Source organism: Cyprinodon tularosa, unplaced genomic scaffold (genome assembly GCF_016077235.1).
Source record: "Cyprinodon tularosa strain WSP-4 unplaced genomic scaffold, ASM1607723v1 ctg1457, whole genome shotgun sequence".
NCBI classification, from domain to species: domain Eukaryota; kingdom Metazoa; phylum Chordata; class Actinopteri; order Cyprinodontiformes; family Cyprinodontidae; genus Cyprinodon; species Cyprinodon tularosa.
In genome coordinates, this window is record NW_024038284.1 from 29,077 (window position 1) to 55,815 (window position 26,739).

The 26,739-nt window shown below is 46.3% G+C and overlaps 1 protein-coding gene, 1 long non-coding RNA gene and 1 other non-coding gene across 3 annotated transcripts; 2 read left to right on the plus strand and 1 right to left on the minus strand.

Annotated features, from left to right (window-relative positions):
* Positions 1–2,138: 2,138 nt before the first annotated feature.
* On the plus strand, positions 2,139–23,902 carry sult4a1 (sulfotransferase family 4A, member 1). The gene is made up of 6 exons (XM_038278932.1): positions 2,139–2,492; positions 9,366–9,496; positions 10,701–10,781; positions 10,858–10,984; positions 11,061–11,155; positions 23,729–23,902. Exons 1-6 carry the CDS (start codon positions 2,324–2,326, stop codon positions 23,885–23,887), a joined length of 762 nt encoding a protein of 253 aa, XP_038134860.1. The 5' UTR covers positions 2,139–2,323; the 3' UTR covers positions 23,888–23,902.
* Positions 6,535–6,607, plus strand: trnak-cuu. Its single transcript has one exon. It is a non-coding gene; the product is annotated as a tRNA-Lys (tRNA).
* A 1,574-nt stretch (positions 23,903–25,476) lies between the features above and the next one.
* Positions 25,477–26,057, minus strand: LOC119779327. The gene is made up of 2 exons (XR_005280211.1): positions 25,628–26,057; positions 25,477–25,553 (listed from the first exon to the last, which is right to left on the minus strand). It is a non-coding gene; the product is annotated as an uncharacterized LOC119779327 (long non-coding RNA).
* Between the last annotated feature and the right edge of the window lie 682 nt (positions 26,058–26,739).

A 26,739-nucleotide genomic window follows, 5' to 3' on the forward strand; every position in this document is an offset into this window, starting at 1 on the left:
AGCGATTTAAAATCAGACAAATAGGGAGACTTTTTATTCCACATTGGAAGGTCGTTCTGCCACTTCCTTTGAACAGGAAGAAACCTCCAGCAGAACCAGGCTCAGTGTGAGCGGCCATCTGCTGAGGCCGACTGGGGTTCAAGGAGACAGAAGCAGACATAGAAAAAGAAGCATAGATATAAAAAGCAACTGTAAAAGGCGGCCCCATCCAGGAAACACACAGCGAGGCAGACGAGCTCTGAGCCAGCTCCCATGTCAGAGGATGAAGAGAGCACATCCAGTTAGTCACAGTCAGAGAAACAGGACTACACTGAAAAACAGGCAGAGCATAAACATCTATACACAAAGGTGTTGATGGCAGCAGCACAGCTGATATTTCTCTCCAGGATGGAGTCCCAGCCAAACAGGAACAGACCAGATGAAGCTACTATGAGAAAAAGCAGAGAGAGCAGAACGTTAGAGATTGAACTAACAGATTCTGAAGACAATAGTTTTGCCAACTCTGAAAGTTCAACTGGATCAAAGCATTCTAAACGCGGTTCGGATTCTATGGCTACCTCAGATGCTGCCTCACATTCCAGAGATAAACCAATCATAGTTAGAGGAGTGTTAATGGTGTAATTTGTAATATAATCAATCTTATATTTAAAGAATCCCATAAAATAATTCCTGCTAAGAGCAGGTGGGATGGACGTTTCAACAGAGCTATGGCTCTGGGTGAGTTTGGCAACTGGATTAAAAAAATATCTAGGAGATTTTACACTGACCTCCTCTATTTATGGACAAAATAATTTCTTCTCCTCTGTTACTGAAAGAAAAAACCCTCTATACTCACAGAGAGAGTAATAATAAAGAAATGTTTATAAAACTGAGCAGAGGAAAGTCAGACGTAGCTTTTAAAGAATAAACTAAAATTGGAGTGAAACGATGGTTCCCTGAACTTCATCTTTAGTTCCCAGCATTCAGATTCAATCTCTGCCATGATTGGTTCATGTTCCTGTCAATCAGCCGTCTGCTCCTCCCAGCAGATATTCTGCTCCACTCCTCATCCAGGGGTCTCAGGCTGCCTTTCCTGTTTCACCTCCTTCCATAGATGCTCAGTAGGAAGGAGGCCAGGGCCCCTAGTGGCCCCTTCAGAACATTCCAATGTTTTCCTCCCATGAGCTACTGATGAGACCAGGCTTTCTGGCACTGCAGCATGTTTCTCTCTACCATCCCTGATAGTCTGGAGATTTCATTGGACCCTGCAGAGATTCAGATGAAGCAAAGTAGCCCACAGCATGACAGAGCCTCCTCCATGTTCCACAGCTGGGTCTTCTGTTCTTCATCTGTGAACATAGAGCTGTTTTTTCTTTCTGGTCTACATGTAGTTTGGTGAATCCCAGTCTGTTTTTTATGGTCTGTTATCATCAATGGTTCCACTTTGGTTGTCTCCCCATTCGTTGGTCCAGGGGAACGCCCTGGGTCAGAACCATGAGAGCAGAGACAGGCAGAATGATCAAGGGGGCAAATCAGAATAAGAAACCTGAGGGCTGCTCCATAGTCAGAATCTCAGATCCAGAGACAATCCAGGTGAGAATCAGGGGGCCAGGTCAGAGTACAGAAAGCAGGTCGGAGATCCAAAAACCAAATGACAGGTCTGATAGGGTTCAGGTAGGCTCAGAGAATCAGGAGGCAGAATAAGTTCAGAATCAGGTAACAGTAACACTGGACTAAACACACCGATGGCTCTTAATAATCTGGCGCTACTAACTGGTCTTAGAGTTGGTTTGATGGTCAGGAGAGCAGGTGGATCTGATGGAGGCTGATTGGGAAAAGGGGCGGAGCTAATAGGTGTGTTGAACCATAAATCAGACCAGCACTAGTGCCAGGAATCATGATGGACTGAATGACAGACGCTGTGATCAGAGACTGAAGGTTGAAGGTCATCTTGTTGGATTATTTTTTTGTTTGTTTCCTTCCATCCTTTGATTGGTCATCAGGTTTCCTCCTGCAGCTCTGAGGACATGAAACCAGCTCATCTGTTTCCTCCCATTCTTTACCTGCTGTTTCATACAGGATGGTCGTCAGGTTATTTATGGACACTGATGGAGCAGCCAGTCAACCCTGTGAGCGCGCACACTGGTCCTGATGCTGGTTCTCGAGGGCGCGCATTACGTCACCTCTCCTCCTCCAGATTTGCTGCGTGGGTCACCTCGCTGCCCGATTCCTCTGCAGCTGCCACGGCCTTCATCATCACCACCATCATCATCATCATCATCATTCTTCCTGTGCTTTTTAGCGGAAGCTGCCTGCGTGTGTTGCGCGTGCCGTCCACCGGAGGATGGCGGAGAGCGAGGCAGACACGCCGAGCACCCCGGTGGAGTTTGAGAGCAGATACTTTGAGTTTGATGGAGTCAGGCTGCCGCCCTTCTGCAGAGGGAAGATGGAGGAGATCTCCAACTTCTCCCTGAGGAGCAGCGACATCTGGATCGTCACCTACCCGAAGTCAGGTGAGCAAGGCAGGAGCTGAACCTGCTGCTGAACACGCAGCCTGACGGCCTGCAGAGGATCTACCAGCCAGGCAGGCAGACAGGCAGCCAGTCAGAGCTCAGACTTTGGTTAAAGCTTGGTTACACCGCAGTAGCGCACACCAGCTCCGCTCCGCTCCGGTGCTGGTCAGGGTGTGGGCTGCAGCCTGTTTCTCTGAAGCCAAACTGCAAACTGACACAGAAAGAAGATAAAAGCTCACATAGAAACAATCCATCTTCATGACATCCTGATCAGATGCAAAACCTCCGACTCAAGCAGGGGCGGATTTAGGAAATGTGGGGCCCTAGGCAAAGACAGGCAGGGCCCCCCTCTGAACTGAGAAGAAAACACATTAAACAGACCCATTCTACAGATAGAGAAATGTAAATAGAATAGACATCCATTATTTGTTCTAGGTTTTTTCCCTGGTAGCTGATTGCTCCTTCCTCTGTTTCCAAAAAGGCCAAAGTAAATAACCCAGTCCTTCTTTTCACTGTAGACAAGCCATGATCTGCTTCTCTGTTCTCCATTTTTCATTTGGATGAAATAATAGCTGCACGAATCATGACAGCAGACAAGATAGAGGAGAGCAGGAGGCGGGGTTACCAATCTACTCGCTCTGGAGAGCAGAGTTCGCTGCTTTTAGATGTTGTCTCCAAAGTCTCCAGTAGCAGAAAAAAGTCTCTAGATTTGGCGCTAGGAGCTTTTTAGAAATCAAAGTGCTAGAGGGGTCTGAAAAGTGGCTAAATATAGCGACTAAAGCGCTAAGTTAGCAACACTGCTCTTTGCATGGTTTGTTTTCAAATGGTTTGCTGCTGTCTGTTTGGACCTTTCTGAACATGTGCAGCAAATGGACTGATCCAATATGGTGGACACTGAAGGGGGTGCTGGATTCAAGAGTCTTTGTTAGCCATTAGTAACAGACTGCGTCACTCAGAGCTTCAATTTCAACAGACAGATTTCAGGGAAAAACAAAATATAAACTGAGCTTATATAACAGCAGGGGGCATAATTACTGAAATGACATAAATCATATGCAAAATGGAGGAAGTGTGGAGGTGCTGTGCAAAAGATGGTGGAGTGCAGAGTCTGGTTAAATATTGACATATACAGGGTCAAATGTTGTTGTTTTTTAACCATGAAGCATGTCTAAAAAGGATGAGCTGTCGTTGAAAATCCTGTGGATCTTAATCAGGCTGAAGCTAACCAAGAAGTCGGAGGTCATCCTGACCAACCAGCTGCCTGTTGGACTAGAATTAGATGCTCAGAGTTATTACTAGATCTGTCTTGTTTGGTGTCTGTTTTAAATTTTGATAAAAATGATCAAAATCAATTAGTTTTATTTCCATACTGATGTAAAGAGGAGAAGAACCAGGCTGTTCCTATAAACAGAGTGTCCGGTTGTGTGGAGGATTAAAGAGGACCCAAATTCAGAGACAGAAGAAACGGCAGAAACGAGAATTTGCTGATTTAATGTAGATCGAAGGCAAGATAAGGTAAAGTCTAAACACTAAATACAGCAAACCAAAAAACAAGAGACGTCAGGGAAAACACACAAGGAGCAAAGAACGACGAGGAACCAGCAATGAGAAACTGCTGAAGAGGAGTATAGATGGGAGACTGAACAGAGACTGGGCTAATCAGCAGACGGGGAGCAGGTGTGGATGGAAGCATCTAGAAGGGAGCTAGGGGAGGGTAAACAAGAAATATATAAGAACTCAAAGACAACCAGAAAACACAAACTGGAAATGAAAACTTAAACAGAACCAAAGCCATGACACACAGGACCCTCTGCCTCCTTGGTTCTGTTCTGGCTGTAATAACTGACTGTGGATCCATCCCATCATGTCCTGCTGCTTTCAGGGCGCCTCGACTGGACACCACATGATTCTGGTCGTTTCTATTATGACTGAGTTCCATCTCAGAGTCCAGTAAGCAATGTGAGGGGATTTGTAGAGGTGGGGGATGGAGTCTTGTGACGTAGACGTTTACCTGGAAAAGACTTGCTGTCTGACCCCAAATCTAAAGTTTAAAAGACATGGTCAGTTATTTTCATTTCACATATAATCCAACATTATCGAAGAAAGAGTCAAAAGGACTTGATGACGATAAAGACGTGAGCGCGACTCGTTAACAATGACTTGGACACAGACACATCAGAGCATTGAAGCAGTCAAGGACAGACGGCGCCGTAGAGCATCAAACCGAAGTAATGACCTGGGCGCTGTGAGGGTAGCTAGGTAGCTAACGCTGCCCAATGCTAGCCTGTTGCAGGGGTTTAGTATACGCGTTTAGTGTACCTGGGTAATAAAGACATTAACTAACTAAACTGTTTCTAACTTCAGAACATCTGATCCTCCCAGGTGAAGGAATCTATTGGCTAAAGAACTTCAGGTGGTCTGCGCTAATGTTTAGCTTCAGGTTCAACAAACTGGAAACTTGATACCACTTTCACTACCTGAACGACCAGGGGGCCATTCTAGGAGCTAGCCTCTGGACATTAGCATCAGATCCGTCTGTTTCTGTAGGAAAATATCCTGCTATAGAGATGGATATTTATATATATAGTAAATGCTCAGGGTGTCAGATATGGAGAAACAGGTTATTTCACAGGGTATTAAATAGTAATTATTCTCCATTGCAGCAGTTATTGCGGTTGTAGCGTCTCATTATAGAGTCTGGTCGCAGCAGGGATGAATGACCTGCAGTAGCGCTCCTTGTTCCAAACAGGCTGTAAAAGTCTTTGACTAAAGGAGCAGCTCAGCTCCTCTCCAGTCTGCTGCAGAGGATGGAAGGTGGCGTCCATGATGGATGGAAGCTTGGACAGCAGCCTCCTCTCAGAGTCCAGAGTGCAGCCTAGGACAGAAACGGCCTTTCTCACCAGTTTGTTCAGTCTCTTTATGTCCCGCTCTGCGCTGCCAGTGGCCCAGCAGACGACAGCGTAGAGGAGGGCTGATGCCACCACAGAGTCATAGAAGGTTTGAAGCAGGGGCCTGATCACTGCAAAGGACCTCGGCCTCCTCAGGAGGTGGAGGGAGGCGGCTCTGGGCCTTTCCTATACAGGGCGTCGCTGTTATGAGTCCAGTCCAGTTTGTTATTGACACCCAGGTATTTGAAACTATCCACAGTTTCTATGTTCTGCCCTTGGATGTTCACGGGGGACTAAGGTGGGGGTCTTCTCCTGAAATGAGTTTATGACTGTATTTCTTATTCCGTCAGTCTAGAAGGACTCTGCTTTGTTTTGGTTCATCCTTACATTCAGGTTGAAGCTTCTATACCTGGTCAGCTGTGTTTTCAGCAAAGACTGAACTTATTAACTCCACATTTATATAATTGTTATTTTATAATCTGTGTCAAGCTCAGAACTGAAGAACTGAAAAAACACTAACCAGCTCTTAATTATACAACCACAGTCAAACAAAGAGTTCTAAGAAATCCCATCAAGCCGTTTTTCTCCGACATAGCCAGCGGTGACATCTATATGGGTCACCAGGGCTAAGGGAGGCTGCAGATCAGATTCCAGAAACTCTTTCATAAGTGTGAAACATCTGGGTTACAGTTCTTGGACAGAACTTGTTGAACTCCTCAGGCCTTCTGCAGGTCTCCATCCACTCTGTCATGTGACAGCCTCATGGCCTTGTTTGTTAAGCCAGTCTTTCCTTGGTATGTGACATTTTGTTTGTGCATCAGTGGTGCTCTTAATGTCCTTGGCACAGAGTCCGGTGTGGAGATGAATAGAGAGAACAGGACAAGACTGCTGTTCATGGAACTGCAGAACGTTCTGTAATGCCGTTATCTCACTTTTATTAACTTTGTAGTATCTATCTGTCTGTCTGTCTGTCTGTCTGTCTGTCTGTCTGTCTGTCTGTCCGTCCGTCCGTCCGTCCGTCCGTCCGTCCGTCCGTCCGTCCGTCCGTCCGTCCATCCATCATCATCTAGTTATTCACATTTCTGCTCTGTTACGTTTCGAACCATATTATCATTCCTGCTTATCTAAAAGCACCCTCGAAAACAGGAAACTGAGCCTGACTAGCTCAGTTGGCAGAGCATGAGACTCTTAATCTCAGGGTCATGGGTTCAAGTTCCATGTTAGGTGTTTCAAATCTTTGCTGACTTTGCAAGTGTCGTGCTAGGTAGGGCAATCAGTTTTGATATGTTGACAATAGCAGTCTTGTCGTCCCACTCAATGACTGCATATATGCACTTGTATTACAGAGCCAACTTTATGGAACAGCTGCTGGTTTTGTGCAAAACTCTTGATCAATAGCATCACATTGTCCTTGGTGCTTACTCAACCACAGGCTGCTTGAGCAATACTGCCCAGCTGTGCATTTATTAATACGCCAAATTTCATAGAATTTTGAGTTATCTAATCATATTATGCACTGTGATCCACAAATGTAGAGTGAGAATGGAAGAGTGGTCCTAGGCGCCAGACTCAAGGAATCAATCTTTACCTGCTTAGAGGTTTCTGGTCTCCGTTAGGAGGCTTGGGTTCAAATTTCACTCTTGACATTGCATCTTTTATCTAATCAACACCAATCGTTTTCCTGAGAAACACAACAAATAGATGTAATTTATTAGCCAACAGTTTACGGGTTCTGTTTGTTCTCCTTTGAAATCCCTTAAACTGTATATTTTGCAGAACAGGTTGAGTTCCGCTGTCAACGAGTTTAGGGGACAGTCTTGTCAAAAGTTAAAATCGCCAAGCTTGGTTTCAGTCATCTTTTAAATCATTTTCCTTATTGTGTTCGTAGAATAGAAAGAGAAACAGCTTTTCAATTAAGAGCAATGGTCCAACACATTGGATGAAGATATTTGGAAGACTGATCATCAAAAATAGCTTTGAACTATATTCACCTATTGAGAAAGAAAGCTAGGACCATTATTTTTGTTGTGATGGAATAAAAATATGTCATTTGCCATACCTTGCCTTTAAAGGGAACTCTTTAAAATGTCAGCATAATAAAGGGTCTTTGACATGATATACTTGTCAAAAAGTTTGTTTAATTTTGACTCCGAAGGTGATGAAAAGCATCTATCTATCTATCTATCTATCTATCTATCTATCTATCTATCTATCTATCTATCTATCTATCTATCTATCTATCTATCTATCTATCTATCTATCTATCTATCTATCTATCTATCTATCTATCTATCTATCTATCTATCTATCTATCTATCTATCTATCTATCTATCTATCTATCTATCTATCTATCTATCTATCTATCTATCTATCTATCTATCTATCTATCTATCTATCTATCTATCTATCTATCTATCTATCTATCTATCTATCTATCTATCTATCTATCTATCTATCTATCTATCTATCTCCATCTGAAGCAGAGGGGCAGAGAGAGCAAAGTGGCCCCTCTGCCCTCCAGCAGCTTATCCCTACAGCAGCTTATAGGTGAAAGTCACTAATGATATTCTCATGGTCTCAGATAATGGACTTGTATCTGTGCTCGTCCTGTTGGATCTCAGTGCTGCATTTGATCCAGTTGATCATATTCTTTTAGAAAGACTTGAATATTTTGTGGGAATTAAAGAAACAGCACTAGACTGGTTTAAATCTTATCTATCTGATCGATTTCTGTTTGTTCATGTTAACCAATGTGATCCAATTCTCTTTACTATATTCAATTCAGTTTCTTTCTATAGTTCTTATTCACTACTCATATAATCTCTGGTCACTTTATTGAGATGATTCAACCAGATTATCCAGACATGTTAAAGGTTAAAGTTTCTATCTGAGGAAATCGGCTGATTGCATCCAGTTATTGTCTGTACAGGATTAGTAGATCTTTGCTGTGAAATGTGACTCTACAGCAACAAAGGGAGGAATGAGTGACAGAAACATGTGAGACTGTTTCATTCAAACACTAAACTGCCCTCCTTTTAAACACAATCTGGCCGTTTTACCACTGTAAGGACCTGAAGACACTATTCTTTCATGCTACTCATTCTCCTTTGCAGTAGAAAAGATATGGTGGAAGGAAGGGAAGGTAAAATCCCGAAGTACAATCAGACAGCAGGAGACATCAGGGAACATAGCTATCATGACCAAACATCCGTTGCTGATTTAACGGGATTCATCTTCATCTATTATGGATATCATGTCCTACATTCTTCCTCCATGCTACATTTTTTCCTTGAAATCTGATCTTCTGAGAGTTTTTTTCTGCTCATCTGTCGTTAAAATCAGCAGAGGGTTTATTCAGGGGCGATAGCAGCTCTCTATCTGTTTCCTGTTGCCTTATGAACTGCTGGATTTCCCTTTATCATATCTCACACCAGGTCACAGGAAACTCATGTAACCTTTGGAGCAGAAACAAACGTAGTTCTCACATTATCTAGGAGTTTGATTTGCTGTATCGCAAAGAAGATAAAGAGGAATGTTCAAAGTTCAAGCTATGCACGCTTGTTTTGTTTTTTTCCAAACTCTGGACAGAATTTCATCTGCTTGTATCTAGAATCTGGTTCATGATACAAACCCTGGTCTAATCCACAGCCTGGCAGCTCCATGACAAATACAGACCCTCACTGAGACATAGTGGCCTAGTTCAAGTTCAAGTCTTTATTAAACCCATTAAAGGACCTACTGGGGGCCCTGGACCACAGGCCACAGGCTGTCCACCATGTTGCACTGTTCTAACAGGTTCCAGCAGTTAGTGATGGTACAGCCAGAGCACGCCTCCATTAGACTGTAGGGCAGCATTTACATGTGGGGATTTTTTTTGCAGTGTTTTTCTCTTGGCTACTTCTTCTTTATTAAATCAAAGGGTTTTTATGACTTGTTAAATGAACAGATGCTTTGAACTGAATCTCCCTCCGTCTGTTCTTGCAGGGACCAGTCTGCTGCAGGAGGTTGTGTTTCTAGTGAGCCAGGGAGCAGATCCTGATGAGATCGGCCTTCTGAACATCGATGAACAGCTACCGGTCATAGAATACCCCCAACCCGGGCTGGATGTCATTCAGGTACCACTGATATTGGAGCAGCATTCAGGTCTTTTTGGCTCTCCAATCTCACACCACTAAAAACACTTGAAAAATATGTGTGAACCAGTTTTTAAGCAAAGTTGCATTTATAAACATTTGGAAAAATGTTTAAGTGAACTGAGACTCTTCTTGTTCAGACGTCAGTACCAGGAGCCCTTGGTACCCGGAAGTAGCTCTGCCTCAGAAAGGTTGGTGACTCCCAGTCCAAGCATTGTCATAATGCTTCCTTGATATCTCAGCTACCTGCTGTAGATATTTGCTGTATAGAAAATGACGTCTAAACATAGAGCTGTTTCAGCTGAGACTGATTGGGTTTGGGTCTAAAAGTTTTCACTTCTGTTCTTAGATAAATGATCACGTCATCCTGGAACCCATTTCAAAGCGTTTAATTAAATAAGGCGGATCTGGAGAAACAGCTAGGGCGTAAAAAGCAGGAACGTCTGCAGGAGGAAAACTTAGGTTAGTGATCGCGTAAATCTGTAGGAGGATAATTACGAACGCTTGAGTCACTAACCGGGTTTTAAAGCTTAGTCCGTGCCCAAAGGATGAGGTAGATTCCACCCGGTAGCTCAGAGTGTCCCAGACTCTGCAGCTCCAGAGGACGTAGAACAAACAGGAGACCAGATCCGAGAGGACGAAGGAAAGAGGGATAAGCCAGAGAGCGAAGCCTAAGCTGGCGTTGAGGACATTCTCAGGATTCAGAACCAGGAGATCAGAAGTCTAAAGAGGTCCGAAGGGAAACCCAGGTCAGTCTCAGCAGCTCCAAGTTCATTAAACAGCCGGAATACAGTGGGAGTCCAAAGACAGGTCAGGCAAACAGATTAGAACAGGAAAGGGCAGGCTCAATGGTTGAGAGGCAGAACAGGTCAGAATCAAGTCATCAGAAACACTAAGCTAATGCTGGAACACTTTCACCCCTGGCTTTAGAATAATCTAGCACTGATGACTGGTTTGAGAGCTGTTTAAATAGAAGCTGGAGCTAGTGGGTCAGATGAACGGTTTTAGGCAAGTCATGACGAAACCTTTGTGGCTGAATCTGTTTCTGATTAAACATCCATCAGTCTGAGGCTGTAGGCCAGGTGTGGCCCTGCCTAGGGTTGATGCTGGGGGCCACAGAGTCCCTCAGAGGGCCTCTAATGGACCCAGTGTGGACAAGTCCTGAGCTGATGCTGTCCTCCTGCAGGAGCTGACGTCCCCCCGCCTGGTCAAAAGCCACCTTCCTTACCGATTCCTGCCTGCAGCCATGCACAGCGGAGAGGCCAAGGTCAGTGTAAATGATTTGGACCTCTGCTGTCATGTCTGTAGTTTATGGGACATTGGAATATGACCTTCTGCCCCAGGTTATCTACATGGCCAGGAACCCTAAAGACCTGGTGGTGTCCTACTACCAGTTCCACCGCTCTCTGAGAACCATGAGCTACCGGGGAACCTTCCAGGAGTTCTGTCGCCGCTTCATGAACGATAAACGTAAGAACGTTCTGCTCGCTACGTACTGCTGCCTCGATCTCCTGCTGAAGCCTGTTGTCCTTGGTTCCTCCTCCAGTGGCGTATGGCTCCTGGTTTGAACATGTTCAGGAGTTCTGGGAGCATCGGATGGATTCCAACGTCCTCTTCTTGAAATATGAGGAGATGTTCAAGGTAGCGTTTTTTCTGTCTGTCAAACCGTCTTTGCTCGTTATCTCATCATTTTTCATCAGAAACCTGCTTTTCTGGTTCTGTTGGACTGAACTAGTGTGACTGTGGGGTTGCTAGTTAAACACCCATTGTGTCTGCATGTCTCAGAGGTGGAGTTGTTTTAGACTTCCCGGGTTCTCTGAGAACCACCTGGAAGCCATTTGCCATCAGAATCGCTGGTCCCACTAAGAATCAGAGACATGGAGAGAAAAGCTTCCAGAAAGAGATCAGATCAAGCTGCCTCTGCTGCTCCGCTCTGAGCTGAGGTCCACCCCACATGGAATCTGTGGAATGTGAACAACCTCCCAACCTGACAGGAGGAAGTTTACGTCCAGAAGCAGGTAGAAACCAGGAAACCTGAGGATGAGTAGAGGTCAAAGAGCCAGAAACCCTCTCAGAGTGAGTAGAGAGGAGGAGCAAAGCCATCCAGATGTTTTGTTCCTTCAGCACAGCTTCTGCCTTGGACAGGTTCTCCCGTTTCTCCAGCTGGACGCCAGGGAGCGGATGGAAGGGTTTCCGGTCAAATATAGAAATGGAACTTTATTGATCTCACAATGGAGAAATTAACTCTGCATTTAACCCAACCCCTTCGGGAGCAGTGGGCTGCCATTGCTCGGCGCCCGGGGAGCAGTGTGGGGTTAAGGATCTTTGCTCAGGGACCCACAGTGGAGGCTGTGGGGATCAAACCAGCTGCACCGCTCTAACCCTTAGGCCAACACTCCCCCAGGGTCCATCCCTGCGCTGCAGCCAACACCTCCCACCCCCAGAGGTCAAAATCTCACCTCTAATCCATGGTGCCTGTTTTAATCCAAGGCAGGGTCCGGCACTCTGCTCTGTCCAGAAATTCTGTTTTAGTGCTTAAAGAGCCGCAGCCAGCAGACATGTGGCCTAAACAAATTGTTACAGGTGACACATCTTCTCGTGTCTGTGCTGGAATATAGCTCTGCAGCATGTAGAATGAAGCTAGGACATGTTTAACTCTACATATGTTACTCATCTATTGGGCTGCAGAGATGTTTGCACAAGAAGGAGAATCCTGAACCCAACCGGCCGCCGTACAGGTGAGGGTTACTGCATGAAATGAATAATGGTTAGTACCTTCATCGCTCTAGAAGCCTTTCTTCATAGTTGCCCTCAGATACCTTCCTTCACCTGCTGGCATTTCCTAAAATCTTTACCTATATGTTGGCTGATGAGGAAAAACTCCTGACTGAGCTCTTCTATATGTGTTTGTAAGGTCGTCTCACTATGGGGGACGTTGATGTGTGGTGGAGCCAGCTAACAGGTTTTAGATTTAGCATTAGCTACTGTCTGTCTATCCACTGTTGGTCAGGATAATGGGGTAAGCTCAAGCTTGAGAGGAAGAGGAGCAGCCAAAGCAGCTCAGGCTGTTCATATGATGTCACAGGTGTCAATGGACCTCTGGCCTCATCATCAACATCATCCTCAATGACTCAGAACATAGCAGCTGTAAAAAGCAATCACGGTGATCTGAAGTGTAAAGGTCTGAAGGCTGAGAAGCAGCTGGACACGTGCAGCTAACACCTGAATAGATACCGTGGCTTCAGCAGGATCCACATGAACTGAAGTTAGTTCTCTATCATCAGCACCAAACCGGCTTTCTGTTCAAATTTAGCCCCCTTTTATTTAAATACTTTATTACTCCCAATGGGGAATTACATGTTGCAGTAAACCAATGGGTTTTTAAACCAGTTGCTCAGGATGTTGATGCTGCAGACAGGAATGATCCTCTGTAATGATGTAGGAAATCTGAACTTTTGCCGCTGGACGCCGGCGTGTCAACCAATCAGAGAAGCTGATCCAGGAGACACAGACACTACCTGGCAGCTGTCATCGCTTCTGCAGACATTCTGCACATAAAAAATTAATAAATATCAAGTAGTGTAACTCCAAAGGTTAAATGAAGCAGGTAGAATGGATTGTTATGTAGAAGGAACAGAGAGCAGCTCTGATCATTATTGCTGCACTAAAACATTTTTTATGAGCTACAGAGAAACAGGTTATAAATACCCAAATTAACTAGAAATGTTAAAACTTGCTGATGAAAAATATTAGATTATATATTCTGGTTCTTGCAGTTTTTACCTCAAACATTATAAACGTTTTATTCACTTCCAGCCGCTACGAACGACAGCAGGAAATCCCCCACAGGCTGCCTGCAGCAGAGAGCTTTCAGCGGGGATTCCCAGCACTGCCTCTCGGTGGTAAGCTGGAGGTCTGGAGCTCCCAACAAGGAGCGCAGATTATAGTGAGATTATAATCCTGATGAACAGAGGATGTTTGGAGGTCGACTTTTTCACTTAGAAAGGTGTTAAAACTAGTTTAAAAACTCATAAAGTAAATAAAGCCAAGCTGCTCTCTAGCTTAAGGCTACAGAACAGAGCAGATAAACAACCAGAACATTGAAGCATCAAAGCAACTTGACCAGCGTTTAAACAAGCGTCCAAATTTCAATGTTTATGGGTTCTTGAAGCCCAAAACACACAGCAGTACAGTTCTTTTTAATGCAGGTTGTCTCTTATTAAGTTGCAAGACAAGAAGAAAACAAGATTGTAATCAAGATGTCTTATTTTAGAGATCTGAGTCTCTGCCATTTACATAAAATTAGTCCAAAGGTTTGTTTTCTCTGGTTCAGCAGCTGACAACCTGTTGGAATGTTATTGCCACAATTGCATTTGGCTGCTGTGTCTGTAGCTTAGCAACAGAATTGATGAGATCACAGCATTATACCATATAGTAACCTTCACAAGGATGTGCACAAGGAAGGGCTATATATACTGCATGCATCTTTTTGGTAGTTAACATTGGATTACTTCTTTTTGAGTTTTTTACAGCACTAGTGGCTTGTTTTTATCGGTCCTTCTGCGGGACAGTAAGAGTTGGGGCCGGTATGATTTAAGGAGGGCCGGCCCTCGCATGCTAAAATTAGGACCGGCCCACCAGGCAAATGCCCGCTATCACAGATTACCAGTCCGAGCCTGGTCCTGGATGACATCATCTGTCCTGGATGACACCATCTGTTGTTCACTAACACTGTCAACCACTTCCTTTGAATGTCTCAAAGGAATTATATGAACAGGCTGAGGTGCTGGTATGGTCAGAAAGCCTGGCAGAGAAACGCTGGAGTCTGAGATATGATTAAGCAGCCAGGTTTCAGTTAAACATTCTGGTTAGGTCCTTGCTAGGAATTGGAGTTCTTCTAACTTGAAACTTAAAAACAGCTATTTTCAAAAGAGAAGCTTGGACAAATTGCTCCTTAAGAACTACAGGCCAATCTCAAACCTCCCCTTCATCAGTATAATTATTGCAAAAGTTGCGTATCAACAGTTGTTCCTTCTTAACAACGAGAAGCTGCTTTGATGTCTCTCAGTCAGGTTTCCATGCCAACCATACTATAAAGACTGCCCTGATTAAGGTGTTCAATACATCCTTTAAGTCAGACTCTGGAAGAACCACAGTGCTGATATTACTGGACCTGAGTACAGAGTTTGATTCTGTTGATCAGTGGATTTTATTAGAGCGTCTGGAAACTGGGTTGGCCTTTCTGGTTCAGCACTGGACTGGTTTAAATCCTACCTGAAGGACAGGGACTTCTATGAGTCTGTAGGGTACTTTAAATCGGAGACCAGAAAAATCACATGTGGGGTGTCTCAAGTGTCCATTCTGGGGCCCCTCATATTCAGCATCTACATCCTCAACATCTACATGCCCCCCTCGGCTCAGATTATAGCAAACAACCAGATCAGTTAGCATCACTATGCAGACGACATACAGCTTTACATCCCAATGTCAGCAGGTGAACCAATCAGAGTGTTAGTTAGATGCTTAGAAAAGATCAATCTATGGATGAACCACTATTTTCTACAACTGGATAAAAACCAACCTGAGGTAACAAACTTTGGACCAAAGGAGCAGAGATCCAGAGTTGGCTCCCAGCATCAGCTAGAAACCACTGATTATGGCTGAAATCATGATGGACTCAGACCTGAACCTGTTAGGGTTCTTGGGGTGTAGCTGTGGCTTTTGCCCCCAGCAGAGAGCTTCACAGGCACAGTAGCTGAGCCGGCCTCTAGCAAGGCGCACCTGCAGCTGGTAGACAGTCATTAGGAGGATCATTTAAGGAGGACACTGCCAGTTCTGCCAGTTCCTTGCCGCCTGATTGTTACACTATGTGGTAATCCAAGCCTCTTAACCCCAGCCTGTCGTACCTTCAGTGTTATCGCTCTAAGGCTTCCTAGTTCCATGCAGTGCCAGCTGGTTGTCTATGTCCAGAATCTTTCTGAAAAATCAATGGATTAAGTTTCTCACTGGCAGCCGTTACTGGTTTGCTGTTCCGAGCTAAAACTACAACCCCACCCCCGGAGTTCCTAGCAAATATTCCCCCTGAGAGAGAATTAGTTAAGCCTCCAGTTAGTCTTTTCTTTGATTTCATTGAATCCTTCAAACATCTTTACTGTGTTCACCTCAGAGATCCAGTCGTCTTCCTGGAAACTGCTTCCAGGTTGCCTGCTGCCACCTAGTGGAGGAAAGATACACCAAAAGTCCCCTACTACTGCTGTTAAACTTCATAAACCTTTAATTGCTTCCTGAAAGTTTTCTGAATTTAGTTCAAACACAAAAATCATAACTGAACCTTCAGAGGCTCAGAAAGAAAGTTACTGAGTCAGACTTTGATCACCTGAAGAACATCTCCAGGATTAAAGGTATGATGACCTGCAGGATCTAGAACAACTCTTTCAAGCATTTATCTATAGTAGAATTGATCGCTGCAACAGAGTCTGCATAGGTTCAACTACAAGGTCCATCAGAGACTGAAGCTGATCCAGATGCTGCTGCCTGCGTCCTCACTAGAACTAGAGAAAGTAGATCAGACAGGTGATCCAGATGCTGCTGCCTGCGTCCTCACTAGAACTAGAGAAAGTAGATCAGACAGCTGATCCAGACGCTGCTGCCTGCGTCCTCACTAGAACTAGAGAAAGTAGATCAGACAGCTGATCCAGATGCTGCTGCCTGCGTCCTCACTAGAACTAGAGAAAGTAGATCAGACAGCTGATCCAGAGGCTGCTGCCTGCGTCCTCACTAGAACTATAGAAAGTAGATCAGACAGCTGATCCAGACGCTGCTGCCTGCGTCCTCACTAGAACTATAGAAAGTAGATCAGACAGCTGATCCAGACGCTGCTGCCTGCGTCCTCACTAGAACTATAGAAAGTAGATCAGACAGCTGATCCAGATGCTGCTGCCTGCGTCCTCACTAGAACTATAGAAAGTAGATCAGACAGCTGATCCAGATGCTGCTGCCTGCGTCCTCACTAGAACTATAGAAAGTAGATCAGACAGCTGATCCAGACGCTGCTGCCTGCGTCCTCACTAGAACTATAGAAAGTAGATCAGACAGCTGATCCAGACGCTGCTGCCTGCGTCCTCACTAGAACTAAGAAAGTAGATCAGACAGCTGATCCAGATGCTGCTGCCTGCGTCCTCACTAGAACTATAGAAAGTAGATCAGACAGCTGATCCAGACGCTGCTGCCTGCGTCCTCACTAGAACTAAGAAAGTAGATCAGACAGCTGATCCAGACGCTGCTGCCTGCGTCCTCACTAGAACTATAGAAAGTAGATCAGACAGCTGATCCAGATGCTGCTGCCTGCGTCCTCACTAGAACTATAGAAAGTAGATCAGACAGCTGATCCAGACGCTGCTGCCTGCGTCCTCACTAGAACTATAGAAAGTAGATCAGACAGCTGATCCAGATGCTGCTGCCTGCGTCCTCACTAGAACTATAGAAAGTAGATCAGACAGCTGATCCAGACGCTGCTGCCTGCGTCCTCACTAGAACTATAGAAAGTAGATCAGACAGCTGATCCAGACGCTGCTGCCTGCGTCCTCACTAGAACTATAGAAAGTAGATCAGACAGCTGATCCAGATGCTGCTGCCTGCGTCCTCACTAGAACTATAGAAAGTAGATCAGACAGCTGATCCAGATGCTGCTGCCTGCGTCCTCACTAGAACTATAGAAAGTAGATCAGACAGCTGATCCAGACGCTGCTGCCTGCGTCCTCACTAGAACTATAGAAAGTAGATCAGACAGCTGATCCAGACGCTGCTGCCTGCGTCCTCACTAGAACTATAGAAAGTAGATCAGACAGCTGATCCAGACGCATGCTGCTGCCTGCGTCCTCACTAGAACTATAGAAAGTAGATCAGACAGCTGATCCAGATGCTGCTGCCTGCGTCCTCACTAGAACTATAGAAAGTAGATCAGACAGCTGATCCAGACGCTGCTGCCTGCGTCCTCACTAGAACTATAGAAAGTAGATCAGACAGCTGATCCAGACGCTGCTGCCTGTGTCCTCACTAGAACTATAGAAAGTAGATCAGACAGCTGATCCAGACGCTGCTGCCTGCGTCCTCACTAGAACTATAGAAAGTAGATCAGACAGCTGATCCAGATGCTGCTGCCTGCGTCCTCACTAGAACTATAGAAAGTAGATCAGACAGCTGATCCAGATGCTGCTGCCTGCGTCCTCACTAGAACTAAGAAAGTAGATCAGACAGCTGATCCAGATGCTGCTGCCTGCGTCTTCACTAGAACTATAGAAAGTAGATCAGACAGCTGATCCAGATGCTGCTGCCTGCGTCCTCACTAGAACTATAGAAAGTAGATCAGACAGCTGATCCAGACGCTGCTGCCTGCGTCCTCACTAGAACTATAGAAAGTAGATCAGACAGCTGATCCAGACGCTGCTGCCTGCGTCCTCACTAGAACTATAGAAAGTAGATCAGACAACTGATCCAGACGCTGCTGCCTGCGTCCTCACTAGAACTATAGAAAGTAGATCAGACAGCTGATCCAGACTCATGCTGCTGCCTGCGTCCTCACTAGAACTATAGAAAGTAGATCAGATAGCTGATCCAGATGCTGCTGCCTGCGTCCTCACTAGAACTATAGAAAGTAGATCAGACAGCTGATCCAGATGCTGCTGCCTGCATCCTCACTAGAACTATAGAAAGTAGATCAGACAGCTGATCCAGATGCTGCTGCCTGCGTCCTCACTAGAACTATAGAAAGTAGATCAGACAGCTGATCCAGACGCAGCTGCCTGCGTCCTCACTAGAACTATAGAAAGTAGATCAGACAGCTGATCCAGACGCTGCTGCCTGCGTCCTCACTAGAACTATAGAAGGTAGATCAGACAGCTGATCCCGACGCTGCTGCCTGCGTCCTCACTAGAACTATAGAAAGTAGATCAGACAGCTGATCCAGACGCTGCTGCCTGCGTCCTCACTAGAACTATAGAAAGTAGATCAGACAGCTGATCCAGACGCTGCTGCCTGCGTCCTCACTAGAACTATAGAAAGTAGATCAGACAGCTGATCCAGACGCTGCTGCCTGCGTCCTCACTAGAACTATAGAAAGTAGATCAGACAGCTGATCCAGACGCTGCTGCCTGCGTCCTCACTAGAACTATAGAAAGTAGATCAGACAGCTGATCCAGACGCTGCTGCCTGCGTCCTCACTAGAACTATAGAAAGTAGATCAGGCAGCTGATCCAGACGCTGCTGTTTGCGTCCTCACTAGAACTATAGAAAGTAGATCAGACAGCTGATCCAGACGCTGCTGCCTGCGTCCTCACTAGAACTATAGAAAGTAGATCAGACAGCTGATCCAGACGCTGCTGCCTGCGTCCTCACTAGAACTATAGAAAGTAGATCAGACAGCTGATCCAGACGCTGCTGCCTGCGTCCTCACTAGAACTATAGAAAGTAGATCAGACAGCTGATCCAGACGCTGCTGCCTGCGTCCTCACTAGAACTATAGAAAGTAGATCAGACAGCTGATCCAGACGCTGCTGCCTGCGTCCTCACTAGAACTATAGAAAGTAGATCAGACAGCTGATCCAGATGCTGCTGCCTGCGTCCTCACTAGAACTATAGAAAGTAGATCAGACAGCTGATCCAGATGCTGCTGCCTGCGTCCTCACTAGAACTATAGAAAGTAGATCAGACAGCTGATCCAGACGCTGCTGCCTGCGTCCTCACTAGAACTATAGAAAGTAGATCAGACAGCTGATCCAGACGCTGCTGCCTGCGTCCTCACTAGAACTATAGAAAGTAGATCAGACAGCTGATCCAGACGCTGCTGCCTGCGTCCTCACTAGAACTATAGAAAGTAGATCAGACAGCTGATCCAGACGCTGCTGCCTGCGTCCTCACTAGAACTATAGAAAGTAGATCAGACAGCTGATCCAGACGCTGCTGCCTGCGTCCTCACTAGAACTATAGAAAGTAGATCAGACAGCTGATCCAGATGCTGCTGCCTGCGTCCTCACTAGAACTAAGAAAGTAGATCAGACAGCTGATCCAGATGCTGCTGCCTGCGTCTTCACTAGAACTATAGAAAGTAGATCAGACAGCTGATCCAGACGCTGCTGCCTGCGTCCTCACTAGAACTATAGAAAGTAGATCAGACAGCTGATCCAGATGCTGCTGCCTGCGTCCTCACTAGAACTATAGAAAGTAGATCAGACAGCTGATCCAGACGCTGCTGCCTGCGTCCTCACTAGAACTATAGAAAGTAGATCAGACAGCTGATCCAGACGCTGCTGCGTGCGTCCTCACTAGAACTATAGAAAGTAGATCAGACAGCTGATCCAGATGCTGCTGCCTGCGTCCTCACTAGAACTATAGAAAGTAGATCAGACAGCTGATCCAGATGCTGCTGCCTGCGTCCTCACTAGAACTATAGAAAGTAGATCAGACAGCTGATCCAGATGCTGCTGCCTGCGTCCTCACTAGAACTATAGAAAGTAGATCAGACAGCTGATCCAGATGCTGCTGCCTGCGTCCTCACTAGAACTATAGAAAGTAGATCAGACAGCTGATCCAGACGCTGCTGCCTGCGTCCTCACTAGAACTATAGAAAGTAGATCAGACAGCTGATCCAGACGCTGCTGCCTGCGTCCTCACTAGAACTATAGAAAGTAGATCAGACAGCTGATCCAGATGCTGCTGCCTGCGTCCTCACTAGAACTATAGAAAGTAGATCAGACAGCTGATCCAGATGCTGCTGCCTGCGTCCTCACTAGAACTAAGAAAGTAGATCAGACAGCTGATCCAGATGCTGCTGCCTGCGTCTTCACTAGAACTATAGAAAGTAGATCAGACAGCTGATCCAGACGCTGCTGCCTGCGTCCTCACTAGAACTATAGAAAGTAGATCAGACAGCTGATCCAGATGCTGCTGCCTGCGTCCTCACTAGAACTATAGAAAGTAGATCAGACAGCTGATCCAGACGCTGCTGCCTGCGTCCTCACTAGAACTATAGAAAGTAGATCAGACAGCTGATCCAGACGCTGCTGCCTGCGTCCTCACTAGAACTATAGAAAGTAGATCAGACAGCTGATCCAGATGCTGCTGCCTGCGTCCTCACTAGAACTATAGAAAGTAGATCAGACAGCTGATCCAGACGATGCTGCCTGCGTCCTCACTAGAACTATAGAAAGTAGATCAGACAGCTGATCCAGACGCTGCTGCCTGCGTCCTCACTAGAACTATAGAAAGTAGATCAGACAGCTGATCCAGACGCTGCTGCCTGCGTCCTCACTAGAACTATAGAAAGTAGATCAGACAGCTGATCCAGATGCTGCTGCCTGCGTCCTCACTAGAACTATAGAAAGTAGATCAGACAGCTGATCCAGACGCTGCTGCCTGCGTCCTCACTAGAACTATAGAAAGTAGATCAGACAGCTGATCCAGACGCTGCTGCCTGCGTCCTCACTAGAACTATAGAAAGTAGATCAGACAGCTGATCCAGATGCTGCTGCCTGCGTCCTCACTAGAACTATAGAAAGTAGATCAGACAGCTGATCCAGATGCTGCTGCCTGCGTCCTCACTAGAACTATAGAAAGTAGATCAGACAGCTGATCCAGACGCTGCTGCCTGCGTCCTCAGTAGAACTATAGAAAGTAGATCAGACAGCTGATCCAGACGCTGCTGCCTGCGTCCTCACTAGAACTGTAGAAAGTAGATCAGACAGCTGATCCAGACGCTGCTGCCTGCGTCCTCACTAGAACTATAGAAAGTAGATCAGACAGCTGATCCAGACGCTGCTGCCTGCGTCCTCACTAGAACTATAGAAAGTAGATCAGACAGCTGATCCAGATGCTGCTGCCTGCGTCCTCACTAGAACTATAGAAAGTAGATCAGACAGCTGATCCAGACGCTGCTGCCTGCGTCCTCACTAGAACTATAGAAAGTAGATCAGACAGCTGATCCAGACGCTGCTGCCTGCGTCCTCACTAGAACTATAGAAAGTAGATCAGACAGCTGATCCAGATGCTGCTGCCTGCGTCCTCACTAGAACTATAGAAAGTAGATCAGACAGCTGATCCAGACGCTGCTGCCTGCGTCCTCACTAGAACTATAGAAAGTAGATCAGACAGCTGATCCAGACGCTGCTGCCTGCGTCCTCACTAGAACTATAGAAAGTAGATCAGACAGCTGATCCAGATGCTGCTGCCTGCGTCCTCACTAGAACTATAGAAAGTAGATCAGACAGCTGATCCAGATGCTGCTGCCTGCGTCCTCACTAGAACTATAGAAAGTAGATCAGACAGCTGATCCAGACGCTGCTGCCTGCGTCCTCACTAGAACTATAGAAAGTAGATCAGACAGCTGATCCAGATGCTGCTGCCTGCGTCCTCACTAGAACTATAGAAAGTAGATCAGACAGCTGATCCAGACGCTGCTTCCTGCGTCCTCACTAGAACTATAGAAAGTAGATCAGACAGCTGATCCAGACGCTGCTGCCTGCGTCCCTACTAGAACTATAGAAAGTAGATCAGACAGCTGATCCAGACGCTGCTGCCTGCGTCCTCACTAGAACTATAGAAAGTAGATCAGACAGCTGATCCAGACGCTGCTGCCTGCGTCCTCACTAGAACTATAGAAAGTAGATCAGACAGCTGATCCAGACGCTGCTGCCTGCGTCCTCACTAGAACTATAGAAAGTAGATCAGACAGCTGATCCAGACGCTGCTGCCTGCGTCCTCACTAGAACTATAGAAAGTAGATGAGACAGCTGATCCAGACGCATGCTGCTGCCTGCGTCCTCACTAGAACTATAGAAAGTAGATCAGACAGCTGATCCAGATGCTGCTGCCTGCGTCGTCACTAGAACTATAGAAAGTAGATCAGACAGCTGATCCAGATGCTGCTGCCTGCATCCTCACTAGAACTATAGAAAGTAGATCAGACAGCTGATCCAGATGCTGCTGCCTGCGTCCTCACTAGAACTATAGAAAGTAGATCAGACAGCTGATCCAGACGCTGCTGCCTGCGTCCTCACTAGAACTATAGAAAGTAGATCAGACAGCTGATCCAGATGCTGCTGCCTGCGTCCTCACTAGAACTATAGAAAGTAGATCAGACAGCTGATCCAGACGCTGCTGCCTGCGTCCTCACTAGAACTATAGAAAGTAGATCAGACAGCTGATCCAGACGCTGCTGCCTGCGTCCTCACTAGAACTATAGAAAGTAGATCAGACAGCTGATCCAGATGCTGCTGCCTGCGTCCTCACTAGAACTATAGAAAGTAGATCAGACAGCTGATCCAGATGCTGCTGCCTGCGTCCTCACTAGAACTATAGAAAGTAGATCAGACAGCTGATCCAGACGCATGCTGCTGCCTGCGTCCTCACTAGAACTATAGAAAGTAGATCAGACAGCTGATCCAGATGCTGCTGCCTGCGTCCTCACTAGAACTATAGAAAGTAGATCAGACAGCTGATCCAGACGCTGCTGCCTGCATCCTCACTAGAACTATAGAAAGTAGATCAGACAGCTGATCCAGATGCTGCTGCCTGCGTCCTCACTAGAACTATAGAAAGTAGATCAGACAGCTGATCCAGACGCTGCTGCCTGCGTCCTCACTAGAACTATAGAAAGTAGATCAGACAGCTGATCCAGATGCTGCTGCCTGCGTCCTCACTAGAACTATAGAAAGTAGATCAGACAGCTGATCCAGATGCTGCTGCCTGCGTCCTCACTAGAACTATAGAAAGTAGATCAGACAGCTGATCCAGACGCTGCTGCCTGCATCCTCACTAGAACTATAGAAAGTAGATCAGACAGCTGATCCAGACGCTGCTGCCTGCGTCCTCACTAGAACTATAGAAAGTAGATCAGACAGCTGATCCAGATGCTGCTGCCTGCGTCCTCACTAGAACTATAGAAAGTAGATCAGACAGCTGATCCAGACGCTGCTGCCTGCGTCCTCACTAGAACTATAGAAAGTAGATCAGACAGCTTATCTAGAGGGGAGATGGAGTGAACATTTGTAGGACGGTAGCTCTGGACATGGGCCCCCTGCTCCTCAGGGAAGGATTAACATGTTGCTGTCAGAGATGGCTGCAGAGAGGGAAACCATCTGAATGTTGAGGTGTCTGGGAACTCCATGCAGCTCTCTGAACGGCACGTTTTCACAATATGTTGGATTTCTGCTGCTTTTCCAGGACCTGGGGACGATGGTGGAGCAGCTGGCCCGCTTCCTGGGGGTGTCCTGTGACAAAGCTCAGCTGGAGGTTCTGGTGGAGAACTGCAACCAGCTGATCGAGCAATGTTGCAAGTCTGAGGCGCTGTCTATCTCTAGTTGTGAGTGCGTTAAAACATAAAGCATCACATCCATTCACCTATCATTGAATGATTTCACTGCTTCTCTTTGGTTCTTTTCAAATGCACATTTGGTTGATCATGTTTTTACCGTGTTTGTGATCATTTTCTACCTATGTCGTTAAGAGCCTGCAGGTCTTCATCTGGTCACTACCTACTAGTAGCTGTAATAGCTAAATACTAAAGCCTTATTTACCTTCAAACACGATTCTGAGCAGACAGAAAATCCATCAAGAAGAAGAAAGCTTAAGTTTTAGGACTAATTTCCAAATTCAGTATCAGAGAGGAACATCTGTCTGATTCTCCGTTAAGAGAATCAGATTCAATTCAGCATCTCTAAATTGATCCAGCCTAAAGTTTTCGGTTTCATAACAGCTGCTATGAATTAGTTCCATCAACTCCAAGTAGAAACACTCAGAGTTTAACACGTGCGTAACAAGTAAGAAAAGACATTATCAGGGGAGCCCAGATTCGATGAGTCAACAGGCAACAGGAAGTGCCTATTCCACCCGTCTGAAATTAAATATATTAATGCAGAAATGCAAAAAAAATAAATAAAAAGAAAGGAAAATATGTTAAAAAGACAGAGAAAAAGCGCTACAGCTGCAAAGGAGAGATGGAGAAGGAGAAGATTGTTAATGCATAAGTTTATATGAATTGGTCTATGGCAGGCAATATTTACATTTATTAAAAGCTCTCTCCTCTCTGTTGCTCCATTTATACACTCACCGGTCACTTTATTAGGTATACCTGTCCAACTGCTCGTTAACACTTAATTTCTAAGCAGCCAATCACATGGCGGCAACTCAGTGCATTTAGGCATGTAGACATGGTCAAGACAATCTCCTGCAGTTCAAAGCGAGCATCAGTATGGGGAAGAAAGGTGATTTGAGTGACTTTGAACGTGGCATGATTGTTGGTACCAGAAGGGCTGGTCTGAGTATTTCAGAAACTGCTGATCTACTGGGATTTTCACGCACAACCATCTCTAGGGTTTACAGAGAATGGTCCGAAAAAGAAAAAACATCCAGTGAGCGGCAGTTCTGTGGGCGGAAATGCCTTGTTGATGCCAGAGGTCAGAGGAGAATGGCCAGACTGGTTGGAGCTGATAGAAGGGCAACAGTGACTCAAATAACCACCCGTTACAACCAAGGTGGGCAGAAGAGCATCTCTGAACGCACAGTACGTCGAACTTTGAGGCAGATGGGCTACAGCAGCAGAAGACCACACCGGGTGCCACTCCTTTCAGCTAAGAACAGGAAACTGAGGCTACAATTTGCACAAGCTCATCGAAATTGGACAATAGAAGATTGGAAAAACGTTGCCTGGTCTGATGAGTCTCGATTTCTGCTGCGACATTCGGATGGTAGGGTCAGAATTTGGCGTCTACAACATGAAAGCATGGATCCATCCTGCCTTGTATCAACGGTTCAGGCTGGTGGTGGTGGTGTCATGGTGTGGGGAATATTTTCTTGGCACTCTTTGGGCCCCTTGGTACCAATTGAGCATCGTTGCAACGCCACAGCCTACCTGTGACATGATTCAAAGGTAAACTCTGGCGCAGACACAATGCGAGTAGGAAGCAGTTTTTGATTGTTTATTGAAAAGTTTTACAGAGTTAAGTTCAGCCTGGCGTGGTGGTTCGGATTACTGCGGCTTCATCTGGAACTGCGCGGAGAGAGATATAAGTTAGATGCAGGCAGGAGGATCTGAGTTATTTAGAGAAGATGCTGATTCCTTACAGTTCTTGGAGAGCGGAGCAGCTGGAGGGGAGGTTGGATGAGCCCACAGAGATTGAGTCTTTGGCGGAGATGGAGGGCTTCGACCTGAGAGCTCCAGAGGGTGGACAGGCAGGTGAGCAGTCGAGGGAAGGATCCAGGAAGACTGGGAGGAAGACCGGCTTGGAAACAGCAAGGCTTCTAGGAGAGAGAAGGAGGACACGGAGGTAAGCTTAAGTCAAAACTATCTTGTTCAGTCTTAGGAGAGCTAGCAGGTAGGTTACCACTGTGTGGAACTTTAACCGACTGGCGTCCGTCCCAGGGAATCCACTCCTCTAAATACTGCTCCCTGATTGCGTCCAATTGGAACCAGCTGGAGGCTCGTCAGGACTGGAGTCTAAGGAGGAAAAGGTAAGAAAGAACCCTAGCACAGCTCAGCACACAATCCAGTGAGCCCAACAGTACCCCCCCCCCCCCTCAAGGGACGCCACCTGGCGGACGAGTAGAAGAAGACGCCGAACGGCGCTCAAAGTCAGAGATGAGCGTGGGATCCAGAATGAAGGGGCGCGGAACCCAGGACCGCTGCTCCGGACCATAACCCTCCCAATCAACCAGATACTGGCAACCCCGACCCCGGGGGCGGACATCCACAATGCGGCGCACAGTGAAGGCAGGGTGGCCGTCAACGACCCGGGCGGGTGGAGGGGGTCTGGACGGAGGGCACAACGGGCTGAAAGACACAGGCTTGACTTGGGAAACATGAAAAACGGGATGGACCCGAAGGTGAGAAGGGAGCCTCAGACGGACAGTGGTAGGACTGATGACAGCTTGGACAGGAAAAGGGCCCAAAAACCTAGGAGACAGTTTACGGGAGCACCCCTTAAGAGGGAAGTTCTTTGATGAGAGCCAGACCTGTTGCCCAGGGGAATAGACTGGAGCAGGCACACGCTTGCGGTCAGCGATCTTCTTGTTGAGAGCAGCGGTACGGTTCAGGGCAGCTCTGGTCTGGTCCCAGATCCGGCGGCAAGCCTCCATGTGGTCCTTCACAGAGGGGATGATGGCGTCTGGAAAAGAAGAGGGGATGAGGGATGGCTGATAGCCAAGAGAGGCTTCGAAAGGGGACAACCCAGAGGAAG

Bases quoted from the DNA above. Each gene is read 5' to 3' on its own strand.
- sult4a1 (XM_038278932.1), top strand. From the start codon at position 2,324: ATGGCGGAGAGCGAGGCAGACACGCCGAGCACCCCGGTGGAGTTTGAG. The intron at 9,497-10,700 runs GTACCACTGATA...GTCCTCCTGCAG, and splicing joins CCGGGCTGGATGTCATTCAG to GAGCTGACGTCCCCCCGCCT. The intron at 10,985-11,060 runs GTAAGAACGTTC...TTCCTCCTCCAG, and splicing joins CCGCTTCATGAACGATAAAC to TGGCGTATGGCTCCTGGTTT.